Consider the following 26,382-nt stretch of genomic DNA (forward strand, 5'->3'; position numbering starts at 1 on the left):
GATACTCGTACGGAGATTATCGCCAGGCAAAATAGTTTACACGGAGAGGAGGAGATATTTGCTTACGATTTCTCGACTCGTCTAAACTGGTTCTCGTATGACATTTTTTCACGAATGTGCGAGTATCGCACGAATCGGTGCGAACCAATTTTCATACGAGTTTTACCTGTCAACTTACGTGATTAGTTGGTAATCATTTTCACTATACTGTCAATATTCTTGATAGATATTTCTTGTTTCTCACATTATTTTTAATCTTAGAGGTAATATAGGTATTTTAAGTTGCATTTATTTTTATTGGCTCTTGGCTGAAATTACGTGACGTTGCTTTAAAGAAAAAATAAGTTGCGAGGATGATACAAAATAATTTTTAGCTACTATGGGGCCAACCCCGAAATCACGAAAAAATCTGCTTTCTCATAAATTTCGAAGAATACGTCAATGTTTTCTATGGAACAGCAGATTTTTTTTTCGCAATTTCTATTCTAGTACTCAAGCTATTAAGTATGACCTACATTACATAATTCACCCCTCAGAGTATCTAATATGGTCAAACATAAAACTATAGCTATATGAAAAGAATACAATTGTTGTGCGGTTAGGCTATTAATAAAACATTTAAAATGTCTCAAAAAATGCATTAAATTGGGATTCCAAAAAAACATGAACTCGAAAATCTCGAAATACGATTCTCGCATTAAAATTTTGTTCTCCGTGTAGGAGACATCCAATCAGGAAAGGCGAGGCGATTATCGCTCCTTCTGGTGCGATATCGTACGTTTAGTTTACATGATACTTACTATATTTTTTCTTGGGCTACGATAATCGTCCGGTCGAGGCGAGAATCTCGCACCATGTAAATGGGCCTTAACGCAGGCTGTTCCTTCACAACGTTCACCATAACTCCACTTCGGACAGATTAGTATAATCTGATCTCCGTTTGTATCAGTTTATTAAGAAAAACGCGGTCAAGTTATACTAGAATCTAGGCAGTTAATTATAAAAGGTTTGTGGATAGATGAGCGGGCGCCGCAGCCTGCAGTCAAGGTGAACGGGCCAAAAATAACCGCAACTAGTGCCGATGGAAATACATATAAACAAACAGCCAGCGGCGAAAGTGAGCGCCTAGGGCCCGGGACCGCATGCAAATAGTTCCAAACCACAGACACAATGGGACGTCGCTCCACGACTATAATAAATATCTTTAAATAAAACTATTTTCTTTGTGATAATTATTGTTAGTTATCCAAGCTCCAGTATATTAAAAAAACTCTGTTTTTTCTGTTAAAATTTCTTTGTAGTTTTACAACAGTATGTAAAACGTATAATTATTGGTGCAATAAAGAATATTTACTTACGCGTATTCAGAAATACGCGTAAGTGATAATTAAAACACGTTCTAATAAGAATTGTTTGTGAACGCCGGCTCAAAAGTTACCAAGTTGAGTTTGTTTACAAAGTATTTGAACTGTCAGTGAGTGGCGCTCCCAAGCGGCGTAAGTTGGCAGCACTGATGTCCACCATTGTGGCGGCGCCATGACGCACCGGTCGGGGTTGCCAGGCGGCGCGCGCGGCATCTCCCCGCCGCGCGTCACGTGGGTGGTGAGGTTGGGAGACCCGCCTGCGCTTGGAAATGCGCCGTATGAAACGCATCTTACGCACAGCAAATGTAAGTATTGAAATAAAATGTATAAATCATATATTTATCAAGACTAAAGTACAAACAATATTTAAATTTTATATCTTCGCACGTTCTCCTAATAAATCTAATAACGTACACAGGGCCGGATCTAGGGTAGAGCGAGTGGTACGGCCGCTCTACCCTAGACAATATTTTCTCAAATCGTTTTTGTTAAATTTAGCCTCGTAGTGTAAATGTATGTGTACAGTCGCCATCAGATAGGTATATCGGAGCGGCCAAGGTGTTCACAATATCTGAACACGCACTGTAACGCTGTGTTCAGATAGCCATAGTGTTAAAGATCTGGAGCTTTCCTACGGGCGCATTCGTGCGACTCAAAAGGCCGAGGTGCAATGGAGCTAAGATCGGATAAGGACCAATGCTCAGAAAGCGTTTTAAAACAGGCCGAAAATTGAGCTCCAAACAGGGCCAAAAACTTGCAGGTTCAGATAGCGGCTTAATTCCATGCGAGCGATGCAAGGCCAAAGATTGAGCTGCGAGAGAGCAAAGCTTGAAATTTGAACAGTGGCCAAGTTTAATTGAGACCCGATTCCGACGCCCTTCCGTGCGAAGCCAACGGCCCGACATTTGGACGTGGAAACGCTTAATATCTCAAAATTAACTCCATTTTATACCTTTTAACCATGCTTGCAATGGTTAAATTCGCGGTAAATGACGGATGGTTAGCTAGCAAAATTAGTTATGCATTGGATCGGTAATCCAAAGATGTGGGTTCGAGTCTCACGTTAGCCAGAGTTGATCACAGTGAATTTTTTCATTGTGATTGACATATGTGTAGTGTTCCACAATAAAAATGGAAGGAAATCAGTATGTTTATTACAAGCATATTGATGTTAAAATTTATATTAAATAATTTCGTTTCCCCAAGACTAGTAGCGCGGTTACCAGACAGATAAGTTTGCATTTGCCTTCGATATTTTTGAATTATATGGGCCTAAAATACCTTTTGAATGCCTATAAACTATTCGAAGTGGCGCCGTTAATGAGCTAAACTCGATTAAAAATATATTAACTGATTCCGAAAGTAGTAGTAACTACCAAGGTCACGCCGATGCCACGCCGATAGCGCAGCGTCGGCGGCGGCGGCGCGAAAATTTTGTCAGCGGCGGCGGCGCGCCGGCGCGGCGCTCATATCTAGACGATATCCCATCGCGCCTCAAGCCTACATTTTTCAAATTTGCCGCCTTTTTCTACTGACAAGATCTGGTTGACCAAGTTTATATACGATACGACGACGATAATAGATGACGATAGAGATAATAGACGATAATATATGGGACATATCCCTCCGCGCCTATAATTTTTAAATTTGCCCCTTTTTTTCCACTGACGGAAAGGGCTTGACAGACTATATTTAAATATTTTAATTGAAGTAAGGTATCCCTCGACTTGAACATTGAGACACACTGACACCCCATAATTAAACAATATTTTAAACTTGCAACACTCACTTCTACAGCGTTACTACAATTTGTCGCATGTCTTGATGTTGTCTCGCCTGTAACTCACGTTATGAATTTCAATAATATAAACATTATTAAAGGGAGTCACTTTTATTCATAAATATATGGTTATTAAACTTGAATTTTTAAGATTTATTAAAAAAAAAATCACTAACAAAAATACTGTTTCATCAGTTGAACCGAGAAATCACACAGTGAGTTGGATCAAAGTGAGTTCGCTTGACCGTGGTAGACACGGCATATTTGTGCAGGGTTGCCAGTAATTCCAGCTGTCACTACACCGTACACCACTATGTTGACGCAGTGTGCGTGACAGCTCAGCGTCGTGTGCGTTAGCTACTAAGCTTTAGGTTGTCATTTTTGTGTTCATGTTCAGCTACCTGTCGCAATATTAATGTTTTCTTCGTTTTCTCGTGGAATTTCTCCGATTTGTGCACTTTTTGAGTGTTAAAGTGAATAAAAAGTGTCTCAAAGTCGAACGAGAGAAACGTCGATCGTCCCGCTAGCGTCCGTAAAGTGTTTTGAGAAGTTTGGATTAAGTTTCTAGTTGGGAGTGGGTGTGTGTGCGTGCTGTCATGTCGAAGGGAAACTTTTTACCATCACAGAAACTTGATTGAAAAAGGCTATCTGGAGCGTCGCTATGGAGGCTAGTTACGTGGGTGAGTACTGAGTAGCAGGGAAGGGTCGGCGGGCAACGCCGGCCGCCGCACATTCTGGTTGTATCTTATCTCAGTGTACACAACAGTAACCGTGATAATGTCCCGCGTGCACTAGCGGAGATTATCCGGCTGATAACGTCTCGCTAGCTCACAGGTGTCTCTGTTGACATAATTTAGGTAACAGCGTGGCGCTTGCGTGCTTGCTTGCTTGATTGTTACTTTCTCATATTAAAAAAAACTTTGTTACAACTTTTAGCAATCATCATAAAAGATCCTTATCTTTTGCCAGATTGTCCACTTCTCGATAAAGCTTACTGCAAGAAAGAACGAACAATTTGATACTTGCACAAAATAATGATGAATCCTGAGGTTTGCAAAATATTAAGTACTATATCCACATATTTGTGTGCTTGTAAAGTGAACGTTGTCCCAAATATTTATAAGAAAGCTTGCAGTCTTTTTCTATAAACAAAGCCACTACAATAAAGTGTTGTCTATCAGTAATCATTCTCACATGAAGATGAAGGGGATAGCAATCAATGTTTAATGTTATCAATTTGTTTAACTACACATTTTGAAGGTATTTTCAGTCCATACAGTAAAGATTTACCTATTCCATCACATTGGCTGCCTTAACACGCTAAACGTGTAATGAGATAATTACATTGGAGGATTGCACCCTCTGTCCCTCAGCCGCCGACCAACAAAATTCAGTTGATGACACAGAGTCTGATGACTTAAATAAATAAATAAAAATAAAAAAGCCTTTATTTCCAAATTTCCCATTTTTACAATAGAAGTTTCTGCGTATTGGTTAGTAAGTTTCTTATAGCTAGTAGTTAGTGTTAAGTTTATGTATGTATTTACTATTTATTTATTTAATTTGGACCCCTCTACGAGTGTAGGCCTCCTCCAACTCTCTCCATTTTTGCCTGTCTTCCGTTTCGTTTAGCCAGTTGTTCCTTGCAGTTTCTTTTATATCATCTAGCCATCGTTTATATGGCTTTCCCACTTTCCTTTTGCCAATAGGGCCTCTCATTTTCGTTGCCAATATTGTCCACCTATTGTCTTTATACCGTGTGATGTCTGTGACTGTGATGACTTCGATGGTCTGATGACTTGGACAACACCAACTCACACTAGACAAACTGTTCAAGCAAGATGTTTAAAGGGTTCCGGGTCCCTTAGGGGCCGTATGCGATTTTAGTTACCTTTCAGACTATTGAGATTACATCCAATTCAGCCGACCTATCAAATACCGCAACGCAATGTAATGACACTCGCATGCGAGTTCTCATACCGTCTTACTGAGCCCTTAAGTTGTTCCTGGTTCCATTGGTGATGGCATACGTGGTCAGCAGTTTGCTTGCACACCTCATGGGCTTCAATGTCGCACCTTACGAATAAAGCACGACAAGTAAAGTCACATTGTTTAGAGCCTCCCGACTCTCGGGGTCCACAGTGAGCATAACCTTGCCGGATTCGGCTAGGCTGGCTTCGGCCTTAGATGCGTTCAGGCATAATCCCGCGGATGGTAGCTTCGCACCACTGGCCGCTCGGCCGAGTGCATGAACCAAATGTCCCAAACTGCGGTTCCTCTCGTACTGAGCAGTATTACTAACGCAACGACAGGCCATCAGTAGGGTAAAACTAACATTGTAAGAAGTTCTGCACATGTCTCCATTTTTTGTCCAACAATTGTTTTTGTAATCGCTGCAATTTCCGCATAGTTCGATTAGCTCAGACTACAATCGAACCATTGACACTAGTAGCTGACCATTCGAAAGCCTTATTACGTTGAGATAAGGTCGACAATAGTCGGTGTTAGTACGCCGGCTCAGCCGTCGCGTCGCGCACCACTTGTCAAAGAAAGCGACTGATGAGTTGCTCGAGGATTCCTCTGTACAAGAGGATGATGTCTTTTGGTTATCATTCGCCCGTGCCGTGCTCGTGCCGTCTCGCTCGCGCCAATACATGTAGCCCATGTAGGTGAGGACAATTCCGACTCTTAGTGCTCGTTATTTACGAACATAATGCATGTGCGAATGATATTAACAATGACATCATTTTGATACAATTGGCCTCACTCTAAACTAAAAAGAAGTTGTTTGAGAGTAGGTACTCACCTTGTCTTTGAACTAAAATTTACGAATGTCAGATAATAATAAAATAAACGTGTAGGTACCTAACTATGTCACCTTGGTTTTGTTTATAACTTTGATTAACCATTTGAATTATTTGTCATATCCAAAAATGGTTAACCTATACTCATTACTCACGAATATTAAGGTGTTCAAAGGGACGGTAATTGTAATTTAGCATGAATTACTCTAGCTAGTCTGTTTTGTATCCACGAGTAGTCCGTCCGTAACACGGGTGTGCGAGTTCGGATTAGAGATGGGCGCCGACCCCTAAAATCGCGGCGGCGGCGCGCCGGCAAATAGAGGCCGGCGGCGGCGTGACGCCGGCGGCGTGGCCATGGATTTTGATGACCTTGGATACCTATGGCGCCTTAAAATCATTGTTTTTTTTATGATATACGAGGCAAACGAGCAGACGTAACACCTAACGGTAAGCGATTACCGCCGCGCGTAATTACGTTACCGGCATTTAATATGGGAATACGCTATTTTATTGAAGGTTTGAAGGTCGTATCAGTCCGGAAATACAGCAGGCTTACTCCACAATCCACATTTCACAGTTTAGCTGTGCGAGGCAGGAAGTTTCGGGAGGCACGCACAAGAACTGCCAAAGTGCCAACCATCTAAGTGGTGAAGATAGAAATCTTGTCGCGAAGGGCGATTGCGGAAAGAAGCGGCAGGAAAAACAAATTCCTCGGAGCACTCCCCGTTGTACAAGTAGGTAAATGCCATGGAAAATGCAAAGCGAGTCTACATCTGTACGCAGCGCCAAGGAGTCAAGCCCATTTGAATTATTACGATGGCAACTGCCAATTCGTCAATCATCGTTTGATGCAGCCCAGAGGGAGAAGCTGGTACTGAGGTGCCCCTGCCCACTGAAGAGAACAGTATTCCATGTGTGGGCAAACCCGTGACTTGGGCCAGTGTGAAATACTATCTCGATCTGTTGAGCACACCGATGCATTTTTAAGACTAATTTGGCCTGACCCTCTAAAAGGCCGCGGAACTGAACTTCACTCGAGATGTCGTCGAAGTAAAGAAAAGTGCTTTACGCACTGAGCTTTAATTGGTTGAACCGGACATCCGCCATACAGCTCTCCCACTGCGATATATTAGCGGCGCGGCTCTCCCGTCATCCAGTGTCGAGTTGGACGCAAAGAGCTTACCCAGAATATCGGCTTGTCGGACCGATGAATCATTTCCTATGTGCAGAGACCGAAAAGATGGCGTGCAGTAATTCCCCTGGATATCTTTGACAAAAGACCCGAACGCACGAGTTCCCGAAGGAAGGGGCTCTAACTTCTCGCAAATCCTACCAATGTGCAGCGACTATGCTGTGGCAACTACCTACTCTTTTGAAGGACCTGGAGGCAAAGTTAAACTCGTTTTTTAACGCGCTAGTCTAATTTATGAATTGAAATATTAATAATGCGCTATTTGTCGAATTGTGTCCACATATCTATCGTAACTAGATATTATATTAAAGTCTGTTGCGCTCCGATAGCGACCCGTAACTCCCGCTAGTTGGCGCTGGAGTGCACGCGGCGTCACGCCGGGCTTTGGTCAGGCGGCGGCGGCGGCGCCCATAGCTAGTTCGGATTAGGTTTAGGGAAGTGCATCGAGTTACATCGCCTGCGCAACGCGGCGAGGGTGACCACTTCGTGTCATGCAATCACTCTAAGCTCTCTTAGGTAACGCATATCGCACATATCACATTAGTCTACAAAAATATCCTTTACTTATTAGAACCTTACGATAGTTTTATTTCCATCACACTTTAATCAACACAAAAGAATACATTTTATTTACAGTTTCTGAATAAATACCTAGTTACTGGAGTACCTAACATGCTGCCTACGTCACCTACGTGTACGCCAAGTCGCCTGCCAATTTTACGTCAAGTATGGTTTGCTCGGCCATTTACTTGAACTTTTTATGCGCGAGAGACCCACCAACGGGTCGCGATCCATAGTTTGGGATTGGGAAATGCTGTTAGGACGTTACATAATAACGTCGTTTATCAAGCGGCGTTAATATAGTAAGTACCTAAAATGCTCTGAGTCTATTTTATTGTTAGACAGTTAACAAGTTGCTGCTGCTATAGTCATTCAATGACTTCAAGTCGACAAAGAGGAATGGAAAGGTGTGCTACTCCAGGCGAAGTATAGACGAAGATGGAAGATGGATCCCGTCAACAGCAAAAGTTGCTAAGCGGGCGAGGTGTTCAAAATGATCTTGATGCGACTTTATTGTTAAGAGAATAATAACGCGTCAATTTTTCATATTGCACTCGTCGCCCGCTTAGCTATTTTCTGCTAACTGTTCAAATGTATGTGCTACTGCTAATGAATACACCCAACAGTCATCAAGTGTAGGCGATGTGTCCATTTCTTCTCAACAATAACCCACATAATGTAGAACAATACGCGCCCAATTCGTACAGCACCCGTTTAACGAGCTGACTCACCGACGCTTAACTACTCTTAACTAATGCATAATTAAATCGTTTGACAAAACGCTGGCACATAGACTGCTTTTCTAGACTACGCACGAAGAGAGAGTTTACGAAAGTGCACGAAAACTTGTAAAGTATTGCGCCGCGAACTATATACTCTAGTTTATCTTGTATGGATATTACTTATGAATTGCAAACTCGTTGTATCCTACGCCACTTAATTATACTGCCAAAGCCCATGATTAGTCCTACATTGTTACATATAAACATAACACAACGTAAATACCTACTCAATATTGACACCTTAAGACTAAGTAAAGAAAAACAGTTCAATTTATACAAATGTTATATTTATTTATACGTTTGTTTTGTATAGATGCCAACGTGTGTGGTGAGTGGTGACTGCAACTATTGCAAGTAGTCTTATACGCTCCATCTAGTATGCAAGTGATCTGCGCTGTAACGTCCGAGCTGAATTCGTTCAACGTTATTGTACTGCAAATAGAAATGGCCGGGAATTGGTTCAATTAGCAAGTGTTCCGCGAAGCCCGAGCGCGGCGAACAGCTCTCATAGTTCTCATACTAATAGAGTTGGTCATAACTTGAGTTTTATAACGCTAAGTTATAACTCGACTTAAAATATTTGAATTGTGTCTTGAATCCTTTTTCTAGACTGGATCGTGAATGAACTCGTCCTATAAAAACTCCATCATTAATGTTGAAAGATGACTGTGTTTAAATTAATATTCCATGTTTATCTAATCCATGATTTGTAAGTGCAGACAACGCGTCTTGACATTTGTTACCAAATTATCGAGTGTCCTTAAAGGCGGGATTCCACCAGTGTGCGGCACAAGCATATTCAGTACAAAAAAGCTTGTGCCGCACACTGGCGCACACAGTTGGAATCCCGGCTTTAGAAAGGACACAAGTTTTGCTAAATTAGTTCAAAATCAAATGAGCACTCAAAGGCTCAAGTTTTTACTGACACTACTGCAACTATGCAGGATGGCCCAAAAATAGGTTGACAGCAATTTTTACTGCGGCATTTTCTTGATAAGTTTAACAAATGTCTGTGTATCAAAGAGAAAATAATTTTGGAGGTAATGCGTTTTGTTTAAGTTAAATGATTTTGTAATTTTAATCTTTAACACAATCTGAGGCGCCTTGACCCAATGACTCCATATGACGCGCCGATCAAACATCACGAGCGTTGACTCCGAACTCCCCCCTCCCCTCCCAGAGCGACGACCGTGGTAAAAACGAACTTATTGTAAACGTACATTTACTTTGCACGTATAATTTAAGCGGACAGAAAATAATGCAGCTTGCATGAAATCCTTATTGTTTCTTCATTAAATCTCCAGTCTATTTAAGGTCCATAGCACAGACTTCCACATGGAACTCAAGATTGTCAATATAAGGCACGATTCGATTGAGGCTTCGCATTTCCGTGACGTCACTTGATAAACAATTAAACACCCAGTCACACAGCCATGCGCCTGAGCTGAGCGCACACCGTGTCATAAGTCACCGCGGGACCTCTCTATTGTTCTCTCGGCTTACACTTTAATCGCGCATACAAATTCATCGATTATGGAAATGCTTGAGTATTTTTTATAAACTGTTTTGGTTTGAGCAGACATGTATAACGGGAATGGGTTAGTAAGTATACTTAGGTATCAGTTACTTAATGCACTTCAGTCACTTTTGAGCGTCACTTTTGAAACTAGCAGGTAGCAGGACTTATAAGTTATTTTATAACTACAAAGTAATCGCGTATGGCCAATTGATTATCTAATGAGCATTCACCTCATTTATGCAGTATGTAGGGAATGGGCAAGGGTATTCAAAATGGTCTGAACTATGGATACAATTCAGTTCCATAAGATTTTGGACACCTCACCCACTTTATCTTTTGCTACTGACTTTAGTATCCCCATGGTTTTGTATTTATCGACCTCATTATAATAAGAGTACTACATGAGTGTTATTAGGCTAGTGTTCCGCTACGTTAAGTATGGATGTGCGTCATGCGGGCCCTATCTGATAAAGGGTTAATGTAAGAGTCGTTATCACGGCGCGGTAGCCCGGACCCGATGCGTGTGAAAGTTACTTCCATTAGTTTAATGTGACGACGTTTTTTTAGTTAATAGAGTGGGGTAGCTTCTAACAGATGCGGCTAATTATTGACCAGAATGATCCGCTGGATGCAGGAGGCTCGGATACTGATATTTTATTTATTTTATTTACTTTATTTATATGAATATATTGAGTGATAATATAATGTATATGGGCGAGATCGGCATTCAAATTCGGCCAACCAAAACTCTTCACAGAAGCCAAAACGCTTACCTCAGAATAATCAAAACTTGACTTGAGTGAATTAAAGTTTTTAATAATTTTCACAGCTCCGCCTTTGCATTTATATTTCTTCATACATAAATATGCCTGAATAAAAGACATAATTTTGGTACTGCTATTAGTTCTCAATACATATAATAGGCTACATGACTAATTTTTTTATGGTATCAATCGATCGGGTTTGTTTTTAGGATCAAATGTCTATATGGGACCCATTGCATTAAAGTAACATAAAAGTCAGAAATTGTAGTCAAAGTCCGACAGTCGCACTTCACTCGCGAAACGCCCTATACAAAACGGCCAGAGGCCGTGACGTCATCGCCCATCTTGTAGTATGGACAAAACAAGAAAATTGCGTTTTTATCGGTGAAATATTGCGTTTATGTATATAGTTGCTATACAATATTTTTTTTGGTGAAATGTAAGGAATCGAATGGTGCCCTTACTTTTATCGTTTTTGGAAGTTAAAAAAAACTTACATTTTGAAACTTTCAGGTCCTGTAATTTGGTAATATTTTCAATATTTTATTTTAATATCCACATTATTGTGATAAATTGCTCGTTTGCTAACTATTTTACTAGATTTTGTTATAAAATTCAACATGTGTCATCATCCCTATTCTTGACACTACGGCAAGAGTGAGAAGTCTGCTAGGCGCCGGCGCGGCGCCCGCGCCGAGGGGGGGCAGGTGGCGCGGGTGCCCACCGTCACATCACACCAGCTCTGAATGCATGTACCTACTTACGCATGCGTAGTCTGTCCACTCACGCGGGTTAATCCTGCGACGGACGTGCGTCGACACAACACAACTATCTATTTGTGAACCTTAATACAAGGACATAAGATCCAATAAAGGCCAGATACTTGCTGTAAGCGGACATATTATAAGGAGGCATTGCACTTCCGCGGACGTAATGCCCGGTTTGCATGATTATTATCTTACTCAGGTATCGTTACACATTACAATGATGCCAGTGGTAGTGGATTAGGCTTAATTTTTCTTTCTTTGACCATACTCGTGATTGGTAAGCCTCTGGAGTATAAAGCATGTAGAACTCTGCATGATGTTTGAAGATATGACGTTGATAATGATAATTCCTCACTTTTTTCCATTTGAGTCTGTGCAAAGTTAGCTTAGGTGGATTCTCATATAGCTACGACGCATACGATGACGTCGTGTCAACTTTAGGCGTGTTTGGCACTATTGATAAAACATACAAGCATAGATTTATAATTTACAGTTTGACTAAAAAAATAATATTTTTAAACAAATAAGTTTTTGTAGGACTTGTAAAGGTCGATATTAATAGCGATCCCGAAACATGTCAATGAGTCGTGGGTCAGATATAATCTGAAGCCCATGCAAACAGACGGCCATTGTTTTGTGAACGATAAGGAATACTTTGATTTATCGAAAGCGTGACCTCGACGCTCGCGGTCACTGACGATGAGATCACCTGATAACCGTGACGGCCCAAACACTTTGACTCATCTTCCGATACCTTCCGTCTAACTGTGCACCAGATTGGTAGCGACAAACTTCCCTTATTCATGAAACTTTACAAGTTTCATTTTGTTTATTTATGTTTTATCCCTTTCTTACGATATCTTATGTAGTTGTAGCGCGTTTATGAATAACGCCAAAAGAGTGCAACGCATGTCGAATTTCCGGATGGCTCTCAAATCGAATGGTTTCTATTTCTAGACGGCATTTTCAAAAATATTAATAATAATTAATAATAGTGTAAGAAATAATGCATTACATGGTTCTGTAATATGGACGATTTCTATGGAACAGTATTTTTTTTATTTTCGTTATTTCGGGGTTGTATAGTAAAATAAAAGTCGTTCCTGTGGTTCCTTATCCTCATAAGTTTCAACTTATAATATTGTTCTTGTCTGGCCTCTCGTCCCAAAGATCGCCCACTGCTGATTATGCAAATGTATGCATTGCACATATGCAATGCACAACGTAACATGAGTTCACGCCAGTGTGCCTAATAGCTAGGGCCGAGAGACCGTCGGCGTCATTTCGCCGAGCTGGGAGCAAAACACTGCTTGTATCGGTTGAATCTGTTCATAAATATTTTGCTTGTCTTTGGTTTATATTTGACCACTTACAAAACTTCCGTAAGACTGAGAATAAACATGTTTAGCGCCGTGTCGAGCAATCTGTGATTTAAAGTGACCCGTTTTAATATGTTTAATTTGACTGCTGTACATTATATTAATTATGTCCCAGGTAAAAGTTTAGAACCGATAAGCGTCAATGTGTCTATATATCTTTTTCAGAGTTTGGTTTATCATGTCATGCTAGTACTGCTACACGTAGCTATTCCTCTCTATCACGCTCACGATCTGAATAGTGCATGCGATATCTGTTTTGTCAAAAACTACTTTTTTTCGGGTTGTTCTCACTGAGCATCTGAATCTTTCAATAAAATGTCAAGTCAAATCATGCGTGTTATTTTTCATTTCCGCAGATATAAGCACCTACAATATAGATGACTCAAATAATATTTCAGAAATCTGGAAATATGTATAAGAATCTGGAAACATGATCCTTAAGACGTATTGTGAAAGGGGTCGGTGTCGGGTTCTGCGCTTCTTGTGTTCGTTTCTCTAACTAAACCGACGCGCATGCGCGGAATGCACACGCTCTGGCGCCTGATTCGTTATCATGAGTTACCGAGCACTGGCTTAGAGAACCAGTATAATTGCAGCCTTCGATTATTACATAGATACCCATCTTGAATTTTTTTTAGTCGCTATTGGCGCCATGTTTCGGGCCCTTCGGGGGTCCTTCCTCAGGTTCGAGTGCTCGCGGCGACTGCAACTCGTGCACAAAAAAAAAACAGGAGCTGCAATATGAATACTACAATCTACACACGATAAAACAAATGCTTATAACGAAAACCTATTATTCTGTGAATGAATTTTTAAACGACCAACTATAAAATGTCATAATTATATTTTTTGTACAATATCTAATAAGCGTGTTACAGTTGTTACCTAGTGTAAAAAAAAACACATTAGTTTAAGTTAGCTTAAGTTACTTATAAGAATTGCCATGCCCTTACGGGGCTCATGTTTGAAACTTTTATTTCATAAGATGTTATGTACAACATGAAAGCAAATAAACTACTTGAATACTACTTGAATACTTGATATGATTTATACACCTTCCGTGTTCGTTATTAGGCCTACCAGTGTCCAGATAACTGTCGCTTGTAATCGTCGACACGACTGACCAATCTTAATCCTTAATGCAACGAGATAAGCTCCAATAATGATCGGTTAACCCTTCGTACGCTTAAACACGGATACGTGCGTGAGAATTTAAATCTATTGTTTTAAATGTCAAGGTCACTTTTCCAATGAGCCGCATACGAGGGGTTAAATGTTGCTGTAGTAATAGCGACACTGGATTGGAGGCAAAAAGTTTAGAGATCTCGCGCACGCGTCGTCGCGTGGATATTGCGGATGTTTAAATCATGATTTTAGACGATGTGTTATGTGATAAGTCTATGAAATATCTTTTTTGTACTCCCGTACTTTTATTTGTCATTTAAAGGGTCGTGCACACATCTTTAAAACCCTATCTTAAAGTTGTCAAGACAAGTTTTTAGCCTATTCCCTAAAAAAGCATTTGTGCATACACGCAGTATCTTTTTGGCTCTTACAATACTTCGTGTAATGGCTACAAAGAAAAATACATTGTTGCCAACCTTATAGTCCTAACACACTGTCGCACCGCAACGCGACCTTGGTTCGTCGCAGTCGTCGCACCCATAAGTGAGAGCGAGAAAGAAATATATCTTTCTCGCTCTCGCTTATGGGTGTGAATGTCATATCTGACAAATAAGTGAACCATAGACATGTTTTTTTTTTAATTTCATTCATTCTTTTCCCGCTCGTACCCTCCATTCTTTCTTTGCTAAAGCGCTGGTGGCCTAGCGGTAAGAGCGTGCGACTTGCAATCCGGAGGTCGCGGGTTCGAACCTCGGCTCGCACCAATGAGTTTTTCGGAACTTATGTACGAAATATCATTTGATATTTACCAGTCGCTTTTCGGTGAAGGAAAACATCGTGAGGAAACCGGACTAATCCCAATACGGGCCTAGTTTACCCTCTGGGTTGGAAGGTCAGATGGCAGTCGCTTTCGTAAAGACCAGTGCCCACGCCAATTACTGGGATTAGTTGCCAAGCGGACCCCAGGCTTCCATGAGCCGTGGCAAAAATGCCGGGACAACGCGAGGAAGATGATGAACCTCCATTCTTTACTACTTCTTGAATATTGTGAATGAATACTTATTGTGCCTGTCGAATAAAAACTTAACTTTTGTGTTAAAAAACAGTGTGTCTTTCAAGTTAATATGGATGAAGACAAAAACTTAGTATCTACGCCTGAAGAAATATCAGTAATAGCACAAGAATCACTAAAAACAAGTAGATACCGTAGGTAGAAGTCCACTAGATGATATGAAAAATATTTGTTAAATTTAAAATTTTATTTCAAAGTAAGTGTTTGGTCGTAGAAAAAGTATTGTATGAAACGTTGTTTAACTGAGTCAAAAAATACTCGTGGCGTCTTTATTAACAATTTTCGGCTTCGCCTCAAATTGTTACTCACGCCACTCGCCTTTTTTGACCCCTCTTAAACAACGGTTGCATAAAATACTATATCGGTTGTCAGTTATGTCATGATTTATAACAATTATAACATACTTTAGTGACAGAGTTGTAAAACCAAGCTAATTCTGCACGCCGTCGCAATAACAATGAGTGGCATTAATGTAAAATTTCTATTTAAATATGACGTTACTAATGAGATTTTCTCACTTTGTTGACGACAAGTCGGTGCAAAGGTAAGGGAATTCCCCATTCCTCACTTAGAAAAATGAGTAGGTACTCTTTTGACGGCTTGACGTTGTCGTTGACAGCTTTCTACGAGTTGCCATGCCAGTTGTCAGCACTAAATTTAATAACCCGTCAAATGTGGCCTATGCAATCAACCAGTCTCGTCATAATGAAACGGTAACGTTAACTATTGTCGTCGGTTAAAACGCACATGTCACATTTTTTTGTTGCTCACCATAATCCATACTAATTTATGGTGGGGAATAAAAAAAATGTGAGACTGTGACAAGGACAAACAATAATAGAGCTTTCGCTGCTACTCCTACTGAAAGATACATAAGACTATCCCGTTCGGTCATTTCCCCCCACCCCTCATGCCTGGTCCAGTTAAAATACTAGGTTCATGATGGTATCACATATCGATCGCTCCGACGCGCCGGCTTGATTGGACGTGCAATTGACAGGTCACTTAGCTCCCGTCATCGCCCTTTGTAACAGCAACTGATCATTGTGCATTTAACTGATCATTATTGGACCTTACGACTTTGCAATTGGATTTAAGTTTAATTAACAGTGTGGACGACGGTGCCGTCAACTACGGGTGCCGATGAGATGACTGACATTGATGTAATGTAACTCATATCTGTCTGTTCACAATGTTTATTGTTCTTTTCAATATTTTGTCCATAATATCTGGGTGACCGAGCGAACATATAAAAACTCGAAAATGCGCGTTTTCCCAGAGATAAAACCTAGCTAGATCGATTTTTCGCCCCCAAAAACCCCGTATAGCAAATTTCATCGAAATCGTTAGAGCCGTTTTCGAAATAAATAAATAAATAAATAAATAAATATTATAGGGACATTCTTACACAAATTGACTAAGCCCCACGGTAAGCTCAAGAAGGCTTGTGTTGTGGGTACTCAGACAACGATATATATAATATATATAAATACTTATATACATAGAAAACAACCATGACTCAGGAACAAATATCTGTATCATCATACAAATAAATGCCCTTACCAGGATTCACAGGCAGGGTCACTACCCACTAGGCCAGACCGGTCGTCAAAAACCCCCGAAATATATATATATAAATAAATAAATAAATAAACAAGAATTGCTCGTTTAAAGGTATTAGATTAAGGGAGCTAAATGTGGTGTACAACATGAACAGTCATAACTATACCGAACGACTTTTACTATGGAACCCCAACCCTGCATTGCTCAAAAAGGGGTACATAGTTGCTATTCTAGTTTCATATCTTGATTCTTGATGAATTTGATGTCGAAGTTTTCTCATACAGTAACGATCATTTAGTATGAGTATGACCAGGGTTGGGCAAAATACTGGCTTCCACGTATTTGAAATACAAATTACAAAATACATTTTTAAAAGTATTTGAAATACAAAATACAAACTACTTTGGTGACGGGTATTTGAAATACAAAATACAAATTACAGTGTTTAAAATAATGTATTTCAATTACAAAATATACCTTTATTTATTTATTTTTTTAGCATTTAGTTTTAACGTTAACGAATATCCTTTCATATAAACTTATAGGGTCATTGCGCTAGTTTTCGTCCAGCTCTAGTTTACGTCCACTTGACGAAATTTGAATATATACCTACATTCCTGCACAAATTTGGACTGATTTCAATCCTTATGTCTAAGGCGTCTAAGCAATATATCTGTCTACATATAACAATGATATTTCGCAAAAAGGAAGCGCTGGTGGCCTAGCGGTAAGAGCGTGCGACTTGCAATCCGGAGGTCGCGAGTTCGAACCCCGGCTCGAACCAACGAGTTTTTCGGAACTATGTACGAAATATCATTTGATATTTACCAGTCGCTTTTCGGTGAAGGAAAACATCGTGAGGAAACCGGACTAATTCCAATTACGGCCCTAGTTTACCCTCTGGGTTGGAAGGTCAGATGGCAGTCGCTAAAAACTAGTGCCAACGCCAATTACTGGGATTAGTTTCCAAGCAGACCCCAGGCTCCCATGAGCCGTGGCAAAATGGCGGGACAACGCGAGGAAGATGAAGATTTCGCAAAAAGTAGTAAATTAAAAATGAAATATATATTTGATAATCCGTCAAGTCGTCGAAAACTAGTGCATGGACGGAAACTACTGCAATGACCCTATTCCCTAGATTTGAACGAAAAGTTCCACGCAGAAGTTGACCTAATATAGATCCAGTATCCAGCCAATGAAAATTGTATCTCGGCTGGATCGGAGGTTCGCGGTAGGCTCACAGCTTGTGCGAGAGATTAGACATTTTAGGATTATAGAATTTAATGAAATGTATTTATAGAAATGTATTTTGAAGCTTGAAGTATTTGAAATACAAAATACTAAATACATGTGAGTGCAGTATTTGAAATACCAAATACAAAATACTTTTGAGGTAGTATTTGAAATACAAATACAAAATACTAATTTGTATTTCAAATACGTATTTCAAATACATGTAATTGAAATACTGCCCAACCCTGAGTATGACCTACAATTACTTAACCGAATATGGCTAAGGGTTCAAGAGGAAACCCAGTTATTATGATTGCTACATGGATGTAGATAAGTAAAAGGAGGATTGCTAGGTCAAATTATACCATACCACCGAGTTGCGAGGCTTATATTTAAGACCTATTATTGTAAATGACATTTGATTTTGTCGCGTGTTTCATTCAATAATATATTGCTTCTGTATCGTTGTTTGTTAGTCTCGGTCATAAACCGAAGTGGGTCGAGCGTGCATGGCTTATTTATGCCATATTTAGAACTTTATTTCACAGTAATAGGGTTCATTTTTGCGTGATTGCTGAGACCGTTATACCCGTTAAAGGTTTAAGGGTATTGATTACACGGGCCTGCATGTTGCATTATGAATGAACAATATCACACGTGGAGCGTTAAATTAATATACTTATCGTCTCGGAAAAACTCAGAACGTATGTCGTGATACGGAAAATGCTCAAGAAAGACTTGAAATGGTCTGATTTGACTTCTAAAAGGTTTTAGTAACGGTAATGACCAAAAAACCTACTGACATCTCTTTTAGGATCTCAATAAGGTATCGTTTTTTAGGGTTCCGTAGCCAAATGGCAAAAAACGGAACCCTTATAGATTCGTCATGTCTGTCTGTCTGTCTGTCTGTCTGTCCGTCTGTCCGTCTGTCTGTCCGTCCGTATGTCACAGCCACTTTTCTCCGAAACTATAAGAACTATACTGTTGAAACTTGCTAAGTAGATGTATTCTGTGAACCGCATTAAGATTTTCACACAAAAATAGAAAAAAAACAATAAATTTTTGGGGTTCCCCATACTTCGAACTGAAACTCAAAAAAATTTTTTTCATCAAACCCATACGTGTGGGGTATCTATGGATAGGTCTTCAAAAATGATATTGAGGTTTCTAATATCATTTTTTTCTAAACTGAATAGTTTGCGCGAGAGACACTTCCAAAGTGGTAAAATGTGTGTCCCCCCCCCTGTAACTTCTAAAATAAGAGAATGATAAAACTAAAAAAAATATATGATGTAGATTACCATGTAAACTTCCACCAAAAATTGGTTTGAGCGAGATCTAGTAAGTAGTATTTTTTTTATACGTCATAAATCGCCTAAATACGGAACCCTTCATGGGCGAGTCCGACTCGCACTTGGCCGCTTTTTCTCTATATCTATCAGTGACATTGGCCAAATATACTTGCCTAAGCCATTCTTACGACAGTATTTCAATTAGATCGGTTAGATTCGATCCCTAGATTCTTAACACCTAATAACCTCTTTATTTAAGAAAAACTGTTATGTGATGAGTATTCTTGTGTATAATATGTTGCCGTATGAGATAAGACAATTACCCGACAAATTATTTACTACCAGATTACACAAATGGTTAAGAGATAAATGCTTTTATTCTATAAACGATTTTCTGGATTACTCTATTAACTAAATGTATATTAGTGACTTCAAATTAATTAATAATATCCTTATAATGTATGTAATAATTAAACTCTACTAGACTTGCATGTTATGTTAATGATTTTGTATTGTTTACTAGGTAAAGTTTGACATTGTAATAAAGGGTTTTTTTTTAGCTTTAAGTTTGCATGCCATATTTTGGCTAAACATGTGATACTAAATAAATTTACTTTTGTCATCTGTATGCAATTACCATGTTTAAGCAAATAAATATTTCTATTTCTATTTCTTTAATAGGAAACGATTAACTATTGGAAACGGTGGATGTCACAAAGCTACAAATAATTTTGTCAGGATGCTGCGCGTGCGCGTGGAAACGTACACAGAGTACAGACATAACATAACATAAGTACGCACGCAGCATCTGCAACTTAGTGTAAATATTATGGTTTGCTTGAGTTATTGTCTAAATTTAGACGTGGAACGTCTGTATCGTTAAGATTACCGTCCCGCCAGACTGCAACCGTTTGAAGCCGGGTATATCGGACACTGCACTTGGCCTTGACACTCGGATGCTCAGATTCAACTTGGTAGGTCACTGCTGTTACTGTATGATTTGTAATTTATAAAGCATTTGCACGGACGATGAAGCAGAAGGTTTGCAATTCGTCTGGGTTTGTGTGTAGGTATATATCTTTCGCGCTATTTTGATGATGACTAACAGCCATATTCGAACTTTAAGATACGTCAAATACTAGAGATTGAAACGATATGGATTGGATATGTATGTCAGTGTCAAAAGTGACGCGTTTGTTTGAAGAAACGTCACTTTTGACACTGACATATCCATTCCATATCGTTTCAATCTCTAGTATTTGACGTATCTTAAAGTTCGAATATGGCCGTGAAGCAAATTTTTAAAATGCCTAAAATTCTCAGAAAATATTTCTCGGTTTTATTAGTACCTAGTTCCGCCTTTTTTATCTGTCAATAGATGATATCATGTGCCTAATGACATAATGCACTTCCAATCTTCGCGTCTGGCAGATCTCTAGTGACATCACCAACTAATCAAGCCGCCAACTTGGTTGGCTATTTAGTAAAACAATACGCTCTTCTTAACAATCTTATCGTTCCGACCTTGACTTGGTTGGAAACCCTAAGTTCTTGGATTTGTAGTTGCACATCTAAGCACTAAATAATGGCAAAGTAATTTTCTGAAATTTGGTTTCGCAATGCATCAAAGTTAATAAAAACTGACCTTCAAGCACGGTCTGCAAGGCACAGGTTTAACTTATACTACACATTTGACTTTACCTTAACCTTATCACCAAGACAAAAGGTCTATAAATGATCAGTACACTGTGTCTGTCACTACTGTCTTCTCGATTAACTATCTAACCTAACCTAAACCACAGAATAAGTAATAGTATTATCATACCTAAACCTTATTCCAAACACATAAAGTCGACCATCGTTCAGTTAAGTTAAATTCAAGTTTTAATGCACGTCGCTGGCGCAGGTGACGCAACTGTTTACATTCGAATTGCTAATTCTCGAGATGAATGCCGAGTGATGCTGTCAATGGAGTGTCAGTGGAGTGATATAATACGGTACAGGCTTGACCTGTTATCACATATGGTTGTAATTTGGCTGTAAATTATGTGGTTAAATATGTAAACAAACCAATAAAAAACTATGGTGTCACTAGATCACCTAAGTCACTTTGAATATCAAACATTTTTGTGTCATCAGTCCATGTTTTTAAATGTTTACTTACGCTAATAAATATATTATCAAAATGAATTCTGAGTGACTCAACAATTAAAATTGTGAATGTTTGATTATTACATTGCTATACAATCGTGAAAATTCGAGTTGTTTACTGTCTATCTTCTTGGTCATTTGGCCTACAGAAATATCTAGGTACTTACATTTATCCGAAGTGAGTAAGTGACCTAGATCTTCATGTGTTAGGTGAGACATTTCGTCGGTTTTATTTATATCACGTCGGTGGCAAACAAGCATAGCCTCTATGGACGCCTGCAATTGCCAGGTGTGCTACATGCTGCGTTTACCGTTCGTATGGAACCAGAACACTTTGGGAAGGTGTGAATCGTGTGGTGCTTAGATTGCCCGGCTGCCCGCGTATGTTGATCTCGTTTTGTCGCCTGTTGTTGTAGATATGTAGGTGTTCAATCTTGTATGGATATCAGCTGCGGCGGCAGTGTTGGGCGCGCCGCGCCGCGGCCCGCGAGCCAAGCCCGGGCGCAGCCGCTGGAGCGCGGATAACGCACTGTCTCCATCTGCACGGCGACCGGGAGCTTGCTAATATTATTTGGCATTAATATCTAATTAATTTTCATCTATTTTCATGTGACGTCACACCAGGGGAGGGGGAGGGTTTTGCCAAATATGTATAAAATGAAATGAATGAAATGAAATTGAAAGGCATTAATATCTAATTAATTTTCATGTGACGTCACACCAGGGGGGGGAGGGTTTTGCCAAATATGACCAAGTATGACATTGGGGGGTCAAAAAACCTAGAAATTCGTGCGATGTAATTAATGGATGACTCCTTATGACGTTAGTACATAGTATTAGTAATGGTAACTAACCCTTCCGGTATGCGAATTTAATTAATTGACTAAATGTTACAATTTTAAGAACTCAAATGATGTCCCTTTGTACGGCTAAAGGGCATTACTCACTGACAATACAAGATGTGCCCGAGTCCAGAACTCACAGATACACATAGGAAATACCTGTGTGCACTTTAATTTATGTTGGATTGGACATTACCCCTCCGACTGCCAAGTACGAGGGGCGTTCAAAATATTCTCGGTATTGATATCTTACGACCTCTTCTAAAATTTCTTTCGTTACTGGCCGCTAAGGTTTATTCATTGACATTAAAAAAAAGTATAATTCGAACCGAGATGGTCTTTTGTTTTTCTGCAATTGCTGAACAAACATGAACATCATGTGCGAATTGACAATGTTAACTAAATTAGAACATCGATGCGTGATAAAATTCTTGACAAAACAGGGTAAAAATCAAAAAACCATAAAAGAGGAAATGGATTGTGTTTACCGTGAGTCTGCTCCTTCTTTATCTACCATTCAAAAGTGGTCAAGCGAGTTTAAACGCGGAAGGGAGAGTATTGAAGATGACCCTAGACCTGGCCGGCCTGTAGTAGCTACTTCACAAGAAAATATTGATAAAGTGGAAAAACTTATATTGGAAGATGGTCGAGTGAAGGTAAAATCTATAGCACAAGTAACCAATCTCTCTATTGGTACCGTACATGATATTATACATGACCATCTTAATATGTCAAAAGTAAGTGCAAGATGGGTTCCGCGAATGCTGACTCGGCTTCAAAAAGACATGCGTGTAGCTTGTTGTTCCGATTTTATTGACCTGTGCGGTGAAAATCCTGATGAGGTGCTGCAAAGAATAGTTACTGGAGATGAAACCTGGGTTCATCATTATGACCCAGAGAGTAAACAAGAGTCCATGCAGTGGCACATTAAGGGTTCAGCTCATCCCAAGAAGTTCAAGGTCATCCCTTCAGCTGGCAAGGTCATGGCCACGATATTTTGGGAGTGTGAAGGAGTATTACTAATCGATTATAAAGAAAAAGGTGTAAATATCACAGGACAGTACTACGCTAACATTCTACGTCAATTAAAGGATGTAATTAAAGAAAAGAGGCGAGGAAAGTCAACCAAAGGTATTCTGCTTCTGCATGACAACGCCCCCGTCCATACTGCTCATATTGCCAAGGCAGCTATTGTTGAATGTGGGTTTAAAACTGTTACTCACCCACCGTATAGTCCGGACTTAGCCCCCAGCGACTTCTTTTTGCTCCCCAATCTTAAAAAGGATCTGCGTGGAAATAAATTTTCTGACGATGAAGCATTGAAGGCGGCAGTGGAGGAGCATATTTACACGAAAGATAAAAAATATTTTTACGAGGGATTAAAAAAAATAATTGATCGATCTTTTAAGTGTATGAACATAGGGGGGGAGTATATTGAAAAATAAAAATATCAAACTTTTCGTACTTGTTTGTTTTCATTCTCATACCGAGAATATTTTGAACACCCCTCGTAGTTAATCGAATTAAACTCTCACATTGATTTAAAATACACGGCTAAACAAATGGCAGCAAATAGATCGCGCTCACTCTGCCGGCTCTCGCACAACTATAGAACCTCACCTCAGTATATACCTCACCGCTCATCCGCAGATATTCGCCAGTTGACAAACAGAAGGCATTGTTGACAAACTGTTCCTTTTGTTTTGTAAAATAATACCTAGACTAGAGGCAGTAGTATGCGATGATAACGCTGCTGAAAGGATGGGAGGTGATCGCGAGCGCGCTTGCTTCGGACCAAACTGTTGAAGATGGTACGAAGAACCAGTGTTTTTGATATAAAGTGGTTTTGATTTCTTGTGTCTTGGCAATAAAGGCGATAATGTTTACGAATGGTCACTTTACAGTTTGGACAATATAACTATTTAGTAAAGTAAAAATGCTTGGTATTAATGTGTTTGTTTTGTTACAGACGAGCGAGAGGACGTACAGAAGAAAACATTCGCAAAATGGATCAACTCGCAACTGGTCAAGGTGAGTACGAAAAGATTATAGTTATTATAGTAAGGTAAAGTTTGTAGACTTTGTAGTTGCAATATTTTGTTGCAAATAATATGCATTAACATAAAACGTGTGTTATCGTCATGGGTCACGGTAAAATATATGGACAAGCCTATAAAATGATAAAGTTTTCGCGGCATAGTAAAAATGACAAAATCCAGGGTCCTTGCTGTTTTGAAAAAAGTGCTAGGAGTGCGAATAAAATTATTCGAAGGAATCCCTTTTGTACCTGCCTATAAATATCAAACCGCAATGTTGCTAGGTTTTTTTTTTCAAACCACTGGATATACTTTGTGTCTAATAAATAATGATACCTAGGTATATGTAAACTATTCAGTCTACTATGAATATACTGGCTTAGGCATATATATCGTGATGACATTGCCAAGATGGCTTTGTATTTTATTTTTGACCGTGATTGGTGGTGTCCGTCTAAGTTGCACCGGCTCGGCGGCAAAAATGTGTGGCAGCACGTCTATTTACGTCATATTTTCATAGGAATTTGGATTTGTGGTGACGCTTTCACACTTTTTCGCTTGCCAAGTCGGTCCTTATGCAGTTTTACAGTATGCGCAACTATGATGCCTTCCTTGCACGGATAACCTGGTATGTTGACAGAACGGGAAGCCGCTGGTGGCGGACTTGTTCGCCGACTTGCGCGACGGCGAGGTGCTGCTGTCGCTGCTCGAGATCCTCACCGCGCAGCAATATGTGAGTACACCTCGCAGCGAGGTATATGCATATTATGCATAGCTTGATGTTGGTCTAATCAGGACAAATTAACTGATTTGAGGGACAGTGTGCAGTGATTGCTAAAGTGGAAGCGTAAGGTAAAAAAAATCGGCCAAGTGCGAGTCGGACTCGCCCATGAAGGGTTCCGAATTTAGGGGATTTATGACGTATTATAAAAACTACTTACTAAATCTCGTTCAAACCAATTTTCGGTGGAAGTTTGCATGGTAATGTACCTACATTATATACATATATAGGGGACACACACATTTTACCACTTTGGAAGTGTCTCTCGCGCGAACTATTCTGTTTAGAAAAAAATGATATTAGAAACCTCAAAAGACCATAGATACCCTACCCGTATGGGTTTGATGAAATAACATTTATTGAGTTTCAGTTCTAAGTATGGGGATTGGGGAACCCCCAAAATTTATTGTTTTTTTTTTTTTTTTCTATTTTTGTGTGAAAATCTTAATGCGGTTCACAGAATACATCTACTTACCAAGTTTCAACAGTATAGTTCTTATAGTTTCGGAAAAAAGTGGCTGTGACATACGGACGGACAGACAGACAGACATGACGAATCCATAAGGGTTCCGTTTTTTGCCATTTGGCTACGGAACCCTAAAAAGCAAAATCCAATTAGTTGGATCAAGCGACATACTCGGGGGAATAATTAAGCGACGAAAAATGCAAATGCATCTTACAATACGAAGCTACGTGAAAATGGATTCCGGAAAAACCGTTCGACCACCTTAGCCGTCTATACATATATGCAGAAAGTACTAGATATACTTAATAGTAAACATTATGCCATTGGAATTCTATTATTAGACATGTCCAAAGCCTATGACAAAGTTCAATATCAAATACTTCTACAAAAATTATACGGGATCGGCGTGAGAGGAATAACCCATAAATGGTTTACCTCTTATCTAGAAAATCGAATACAATACGTGGAACTACAAAGTATCGATTACAAAACCGGTAGTATAAACTACGTCAAATCTGATGTGCAACACGTACAGAATTCCATCCCTCAAGGAAGCGTCGTCGGATGATTGCTATTTTTGTGATTTATATAAACGACCTCCCAAAAATAATAAATCAAAATTGCGTACTATTCGCTGACGATATTTCCGTGCTCACATCATGCCTAAATGACCAAAATCTTAACGAAAATCTAAAAAACATATTGACAAATATAACTCACTGGATGAACGATCATAACTTAGAAATAAATTTTTCAAAGACTAAGTTAATGCAATTTAGGCCCTACCAAAAAACCCCGTTACAAATAGACTTCTCATACAATAACATAAAACTAGAATGCGTTGATAGCTTTACACTTCTTGGCTTGGATATCGACTCCAATATAAATTGGAAAGCGCACGTAAAAAAG

At 39.5% G+C, this 26,382-nt stretch overlaps 1 protein-coding gene across 1 annotated transcript; it reads left to right on the plus strand.

Moving 5' to 3' along the window:
• Positions 1 to 1,368: 1,368 nt before the first annotated feature.
• LOC134653026 (calmin-like) lies at positions 1,369 to 25,001 on the plus strand. Its single transcript, XM_063508308.1, has 3 exons — positions 1,369 to 1,669; positions 24,160 to 24,221; positions 24,867 to 25,001. The coding sequence occupies exons 1-3, from the start codon at positions 1,537 to 1,539 to the stop codon at positions 24,999 to 25,001; spliced, it is 330 nt and encodes a 109-aa protein (XP_063364378.1). The 5' UTR covers positions 1,369 to 1,536.
• Positions 25,002 to 26,382: the final 1,381 nt, after the last annotated feature.

This window comes from Cydia amplana, chromosome 1 (genome assembly GCF_948474715.1).
Source record: "Cydia amplana chromosome 1, ilCydAmpl1.1, whole genome shotgun sequence".
NCBI lineage: Eukaryota > Metazoa > Arthropoda > Insecta > Lepidoptera > Tortricidae > Cydia > Cydia amplana.